Below are 8,020 nucleotides of genomic sequence, written 5' to 3' on the forward strand. Positions count from 1 at the left end.
GACCCATCTCTGGATCAGTATTGTGAGTTCATTTCAGTAGCCCTGGAAAGTTTCTCCTCATCCCTTTCTTGCAACTATCTAATGTGTCTGAAGTTGACTGCCCTTGCTACTAACTAACTTTAGCCTTTCCTTAACTGTTCACTAAATGCCCCCATGCAAATGCTAGAAATTAATTCCACATTGTTTGCTATTGCCAGATCCAATTGAGAATCTTTCTTAGTAGGTTCCAGAACTTTCATATCAGTAGTCTTATTAAATAAAGCTCAGCCAGATATGGAATTCACTCGACACACACGTGTGACACGTTAAAACGATTTATTATTATACTATACATGCATGTTTTTATGTTTTACTAGTTAACATTTGTATCAAATATAGCTTTAATAGTATGTGGAAAATAAATAAATAAAACACAGTTGAATAATATAGGGGCTGTCTACAATTCACAACAACTTCCTCTCACCTATAGGTGAACGAGGAGCTTCAACGAGGTTGGATAGGTCATATATTGGCTTCAATAGACAAAATATAGTTGAAGGGATCTTCTGTTAACTTTCTGTTTCACTCAATGCAAAGTCTTTTATGCTTTGTCTGTGAAAAAAATAAACTGTTCAGAAATTATTTAACAGTGGCACACAAAGACCCTGTTCTTAAACGCTGGTAGCGTGATAATTTTCTACCTTCTTACTATTTTCTGACATCTTTAGGTCATGCTATGGTAGGTCCAGGTTGTTGTTGTGTGTCAATAGAGCTTCTAATTTTGGGTCATTGTCCAGCTTTCTTTAAAGGCGATTTGGCTTCCCAGTTTTCCAGTACCTCCTTGGCCATTGGTATACGATTGGTCCAGCCTCGACTTTTGATATGTCTCTTAATTTGGTACACATTAGGTTTCGTGTGTCTGAAATGCCCTAAAAAAAGAGAGAAAGCAATTGCAATTGTTTGTACAATTAATGTGGTGCCTCTATTTATAAAAGGATCCCGTTCTCAGCCTCAAAACTATAAGCCAGTTAGTCTGACGTCAGTGGTAGAAAAGCTTTTCGAAGGATAAGATACTGGACTTTATAGCAAATCATGATACTATGAGTGTGTGCCAGCATGGTTTTATGTGTAATAGATCTTGCCAGACTAACTTAATTATTTTTTATGAAAAGGTAAGCAGAGACCTTGATTCTGGGATGGCAGTGGATGTGATTTACTTAGACTTTGCTAAAGCATTTGATACAGTGCCACACAAAAGGATACTGGTTAAATGAAGGAATGTTGGCCTGGAACATAGTATTTGTACCTGGATAGAGAACTGGCTAAAAGATAGACTACAAAGAGTGGTGGTAAATGGAACATTTTCTAATTGGACCAGTGTTGTTAGTGGAGTACCGCAGGGCTCTGTACTAGGTCCCTTGCTTTTCAACTTGTTTATTAATGACCTGGAGGTGGCCATTGAAAGTACTGTTTCTATTTTTGCAGATGAGACTAAATTGTGCAGAACTATAGGTTCCATGCAGGTTGCTGCCACTTTGCACAGTGATTTGTCTAAACTGGAAAACTGGGCAGCAAACTGGAAAATGAGGTTCAATGTTGATAAATGCAAGGTTATGCACTTTGGCAAAAATAATATAAATGCAAGTTCTACACTAAATGGCAGTGTGTTGGGAGTTTCCTTAAATGAGAAGGATCTTGGGGTCTTTGTAGATAACAAGTTGTCTAATTCTGGGCAGTGTCATTCTGTGGCTACTAAAGCAAATAAAGTTCTTGTATAAAAAAGGGCATTAACTCAAGGGATGAAACATAATTGTGTCTCTTTATAGGTCCCTGGTGAGGCCTCATCTGGAGTATGGGGGCAGTTTTGGACTCCAGTCGTTAAGAGGGATATAAATGAGCTGGAGAGAGTGCAGAGACTAAGTGCAACTAAACTGGTTAGAGGGAGGGAAGAGTTAAATTATGAGGGGAGACTGACAAGGTTGGGGTTGTTTTCTCTGGAAAAAAGGTGCTTGTGAGGGGACATGATTAGACTTTACAAGTACATTAGAGGACATTATAGACAAATAGCAGGGGACCTTTTTACCCATAAAGAGAATCACGTACCAGAGGCCTCCCCTTCAGACTAGAGGAAAAGAAGTTTCATTTAAAGGAACAGAGTAGGGGGTTCATCACAGTGAGGACAGTGAGGTTGGGGAATGCACTGCCGGGTGATGATTCAGTTAATGACTATAAGAGGGACTTGGATGATTTCTTGGACAGACACAATATCAAAGGCTATTGTGATACTAAACTCTATAGTATAGATATGAGTAAATATCTTTTATGTGAGAGTAGGGGAGGGGTGTGTGTATGGGGCTGGGTTTTTATTTGGAGGGGTTGAACTTGATGGACTTTGTCTTTTTTCAACCCAATTTAACTATGTAACTATGTATAAATGTATAATTGGTTCTAAAGCTTGAGCAATTTAAATATGTACATACACAGAACCTGTGAATAATTCTTACCAATGACATCATCCATCCGCAGTTTGACTTGTTTCCTTCTCCATCGGTCATAGCAGTAATGTCCGTGCATGTCAGTAACATTCTTGCATTCTTTTAATGTAGGGCCAACCCGGTCAAGTCCTACTGGAAAATTGTTCTCAATATACTTGTAGCACATCATCTTCTCATCGGGCCGTGGAAACGTCTCGTCTTTGACTGTGTCCATGGTGGTTGGGAGTTGTCTGTCTCTAGAAAGCAAGAAAGGAAAACAAGTCTTTTAAGATATTCAATAATAGCACCCCTAAGAACAACAAACTCTACTCCTGCCACTTTTAGCAATAATAGTAATAATAATCAACAACCACACGGCGATGATACAATTTTGTTGTGCTAACAAAAACTAACCTTGAGGTGGAAGGCTGGACCCATGTCTTTTGCAGGTTGCTCACCATCACCGCAGCTTGCAAAAACTCTGATATGTTGATGTTCTTAATCTTCAAGTCGGACTTTAGATACTTCCTTAACAGTTCTTGGTTTTTAACATCACAGCTGGGTATGATGAACTTTTCAAAAATGCTCCTGGTGTCCTGCCAACTTGCCACATGAACTTTAAACCTAAAGCGGGGGGGAATTAAACATATTATTATGCAATTAACTTTTGTACAATGCAGGGTTTGAAGAAAAAGTTGCTAAATGACTAACTTGTTTTGGAAACTTCTGATATCAGTAGTTGGATTGATTATTTTCTCTCCATTGCTAGAAATAAAGAAGTAGCTAGATTCTCCTTTCAGGAAAGTAGGCCGAATCTTTGTGAAAAAGGTATCAAACCATATTTCTTCCACTCTCTGTAGGACAACATTGTGCGGTTCGTCAGAATTCTTCTTCACCTTGATGACGGCTACTCTCATTCTCTTAGTTCCATCCTGGATTTCAAGGTGGGACCTCTCCAGCCACTGATCCACCTGTGAAAAGATAATAAATGCAGCTTTAAATTGAGCCTTTTCATAGTGTGAGATCATATCGGCTTCCATAGGTGGCCTACCTACAGTCATATTCTGCATGACGAATCCTCTGTGGAGTTTTTGCAAAACTAACAATGATTCCAAATAATGCAGGACGAATATTCGGTCTCTCTCTTCTAGTTCATGTCCGGAATTTGCCTGGTCAATGACTTCCATAAAATACGGATGTGTCTTATTTAAAACCTCCTGGCACTCTTCAGGAGTTGATGCTCTGTAAAAGAAAAACTTAATAAGAACAACCAGACATTTATAATCAACCTGCACTTATAGGTTTAATATTATATCAACTTACTTCCTCTCTGGCGGTTTCTTAGTGGCTGTTTTGGTTATGTCAACCAGAGCTTCGTTCATTCTTTTCAGGAATGTTTCTATGGACCTACGGAGAGATGGATCCTTTTCTAAAAATTTATCCTCTGAGTTGATGTACCTGACAAATGTCTTGATCGCACGAATGTAATTGAGTACTGTTTTTCTAGCAATAGTCAAGGTTCCAAATTCATTGAAGAACTGCATAGTCCTCTCTATGTTATGCAAGCAACTCACAGATACCACATGCGGATTCATGTAGTGTAGATATCTGGATACAATGGCCACCTGAATGTAGAAGATAAGAATGGAATGATTTGCTATAAATATCCCATAACTGGCGTGAGAAATAAACATGAAAACCATAGCCAGCATTTCAGAACGGCTTACATTATAGTTGATGTGAGACTTGGAAAAGGAGGCCCGCAGGTATTTTTTAAATCCCAGTAGTAAGGTAGATTTGACTGAATGTTTCTTGTACAGTCCGGCCGCTTTCATAATCTTTTTTACCGATGTGGTGACATTTGATGTGCTAGGACATGGAAATATTAAAGAAATCATAAATAGGAACATGAAATGAACCCTGAAAAACAGTGGCTCTGTCATGATTTTTATGGTTTATTGTTTATTTCTAAACTACACTGTTACCATAACCCTAACACACATTGTTTTAGCTGCAATATTCGTGAGGAGGCAGCCATCTCAGTGCATTGTGCTCTGAGAAGGAGCTAGCACTTCAGGATGAAACTGCTTTGAGATATTGAGCTGTTTCTCCCCTTCTCATTGTACTTCAACACAACCCAAGTCGTGCTCCCTAGCCCCCCGCCTAATGGTAGGCATGAGAAAAGCACCCAAGCAGAAAAAACCTTAGCAAAGCAAACAAATTCTTCGGCAGAGGTGTCAGGGAGCTGCTTTCTGGTTAGCTGCCCATTGTTGGGTTGGGTCGGAGAGGGAGAACTTTCAGTGGGTCGGAGAGGGAGAACTTTCAGTGTAGCATTAAAGAGTGACTGAAGTTTATCAGAGCACAAGTCACGTGGCTGAGGACACCTGGGAAATAGACATCACATCTAGCCTCATGTCAAATTTCAAAATAAAATATCAAAAAAATCTGTTCTTTTAAAAGAAAAAACAGATTTCTGTGCAGAATTCTGCTGGAGCATCTCTATTAACTGATGCATTTTGGAAAAAAACGTGTTAGCCCGCGACAGTATCCCTATAGGTGGCCCGTTGTACTTCAGTCTATAAAAAGTTACCTTGGTAGAGTCTCTATCTCCGTCTCTTCCTCCTCCTCTTTTGGATTCTCCTGCTCCTCCTCTGCTGGAACTAGAGTGCTACAACCGAAAACAGAGAGTAAGTCTCCGTCATTTGATATAGAATTTGCAACTTAGAAATAAAGCAAGAGACACGCAACATCGATAGCCTACCTGTGCGTTCCTGATGGTTTATCACTTATGAGACATCCCTTGGACTCTAGGAACTCTACAAAGGAATTCAATGCGTTGTCTGAATCGACCGCAGCCTTCAGTTGCTGGTACTGCACCACAGCGAGGTTGCTTACCAAACTTCTCATGTTGGCCTTCGCTTCCTGTACAAGAAGAAGGATTTCACCATTGTCTGCACCTTTCTTACAGGAGCTACGGAGGTGGCCTGAAAGTCTCTCAGTCATTTTGAAGCAATATTTGCAGGCCAGCTGTATTCTTTTTCTGGAAACGAAAATGCGATATGAGAAAAGGGACCCACTATAGCAATAAAACACAATGAAGAAAACACCAGTCTACTGGCGACACTCTGTAGGCACTTACGCGTCAGATGGCATGGCAGAAAATGATAAATCAGACTTGCTTCTATACCTAGATCAGTCGAGATCTGTGTGTGCCCAGAGGTCAAGTCTTTATACACAACTCACAACAATCCCAACACAAAGGAGTCAGGGGAGGTGTGTGCAAAAGAGGGTTACCTGCAGACAAAGAAGCAAGATTGGGTTACCTAAATTAAATGCACAAAAGATGTGGATTGGACTTTAAATGAAATGACTTATAATATATTCACAGCAATGACTCATCACTCTCAGGACTTGTTAAAAAAAATGTAAAAGTCCCTTTTTATATAAGATATAAAGATTTTTTTTTTTTTTTTTAAATTAAATTTTTTGAGATTTATTATATCCCAAATCTGGAAATAGTGCAAATCTGAAAATACACCATCCAAAACCTGTCACAATCATGCAGAAGGCAATGGCAGAGGTCCCTTGAAGATGTTAATAGCCTTCATGATGTTCGAGTTTTATTCAGTGGGTTTTGCTAGAAAATTTGATCAATTAAATCTATTCGAGTTTTCCACCCCAACTACACTGATTCAAGATTTTTCTTAAATTAGAAACCATTTGAGTTGTGAGTTTATTCGAGGTCTTAAAAAAAAAAAAAAAAAAAAACTCACAAATTTGACCTTTGAAAAATAATCCCCTAAATTTAACTAAAAATAACCAAAAAGTGATACAAGACAAGCTAATTTTACACGTTACTATTGAGGAACTCTAAACCACCCCAAAAAATTAAATGGGTAAAAGAAATAGAAAACGCAAAGAAAATGGAAGAATTGACGGCTTTAAAATTCGGAAAAATTAAACTGTGGGAAACAGTGGGTCCTGGCACATTATACTCAGTGGGAGAAAGTGGGTCCTGGCACATTATACTCAGTGGGAGAAAGTGGGTCCTGGCACATTATACTCAGTGGGAGACAGTGGGTCCTGGCACATCATACTCAGTGGGAAACAGTGGGTCCTGGCACATTATACTGAGTGGGAGACAGTGGGTCCTGGCACATTATACTGAGTGGGAGACAGTGGGTCCTGGCACATTATACTCAGTGGGAGACAGTGGGTCCTGGCACATTATACTCAGTGGGAAATTAAATTCTAATTTACATATAAAAGCCTCCGGAACACGGGTTGGTACATAGTGCCGATTTCATGAAAACAATGAAAAAAAGTCAGAAAAACTAGTAAAAAGCAACAAGAAAAGGAGCAAATAAAGGAAACATTAGAACCTAAAAAGCCATTGTATTATTATTGATAGAAGTTGCTGTATTTGCCTCAGAAAGTCAATTGTACCTGTCAGACTGGGATAAAAGTTGCTGCATAAATGCACAATTATATATTTCATCTCCTTCACATCAGTCTCCCATGTGCCATGTCTTCAGTCTGTAAAGTTTTCCCAGTCCTCACTCTCTGTAAAATCATCTGTGCTCTGATTGGACAAGCTACAAACCCCTCCCCAAATATCCAATCAGAGTGCAGCTGATCTCTTCAGCTTTGGGTTTGGAGGCAGGACCTTAGGTTTCAATTACTGATTAAAGGATCAGTGCAGTCAGCAAGGAGCAGCTTTTATTTTGTTTCTTTTTATTTTAGGCTTAGCTTCCCCTAGACTTAATGAAACTTAAGAGTTAATAATGCCTATTCTCTAAAAGAGTCAAGCAAAGGCACTAATCAATGAGGATCAGCTGACTGATAGCAGCATACCCAAAATACCTGTAACCTACACCTGCTTGTTAATCAGCAGTTTCCCACTCTATTTGGCATTTCAATGTAGATACAACTTAAACAATTATATCTACGACTGGCCAGGTATTTAGCCTGCCAGGTGTTCTGGGGTATTATACATGGAATTGGCACTGTATTTATCTGCTGTGTGTTCTGGGTATTATACATGGAATTGACACTGTATTTATCTGCTGTGTGTTCTGGGGTATTATACATGGAATTGGCCCTGTATTTATCTGCTGTGTGTTCTGGGGTATTATACATGGAATTGACACTGTATTTATCTGCTGTGTGTTCTGGGTATTATACATGGAATTGACACTGTATTTATCCTGCTGTGTGTTCTGGGGTATTATACATGGAATTGGCCCTGTATTTATCTGCTGTGTGTTCTGGGGTATTATACATGGAATTGGCTCTGTATTTATCTGCTGTGTGTTCTGGGGTATTATACATGGAATTGCCACTGTATTTATCTGCTGTGTGTTCTGGGGTATTATACATGGAATTGGCTCTGTATTTATCTGCTGTGTGTTCTGGGGTATTATACATGGAATTGGCCCTGTATTTATCTGCTGTGTGTTCTGGGGTATTATACATGGAATTGGCTCTGTATTTATCTGCTGTGTGTTCTGGGGTATTATACATGGAATTGCCACTGTATTTATCTGCTGTGTGTTCTGGGGTATTAT

The 8,020-nt window shown here is 39.2% G+C and overlaps 1 protein-coding gene across 2 annotated transcripts; it reads right to left on the minus strand.

The window, feature by feature from the left end:
* Positions 1-298: 298 nt before the first annotated feature.
* Positions 299-7,053, minus strand: MGC115216 (uncharacterized protein). Of its 2 annotated transcripts, XR_005966773.1 has the most exons (12): positions 6,900-7,053; positions 5,593-5,747; positions 5,215-5,493; positions 5,044-5,121; positions 4,181-4,322; positions 3,777-4,078; positions 3,509-3,695; positions 3,165-3,424; positions 2,868-3,077; positions 2,484-2,710; positions 681-908; positions 302-591 (listed from the first exon to the last, which is right to left on the minus strand). XR_005966773.1 is itself a non-coding variant. In NM_001096007.1 (11 exon segments), coding segments are annotated over 10 exon segments (1,842 nt in total). In that variant the 5' UTR covers positions 5,607-5,747; positions 6,900-6,978; the 3' UTR covers positions 299-765.
* Between the last annotated feature and the right edge of the window lie 967 nt (positions 7,054-8,020).

This window comes from Xenopus laevis, chromosome 4L (assembly GCF_017654675.1).
Source record: "Xenopus laevis strain J_2021 chromosome 4L, Xenopus_laevis_v10.1, whole genome shotgun sequence".
Taxonomy (NCBI): domain Eukaryota; kingdom Metazoa; phylum Chordata; class Amphibia; order Anura; family Pipidae; genus Xenopus; species Xenopus laevis.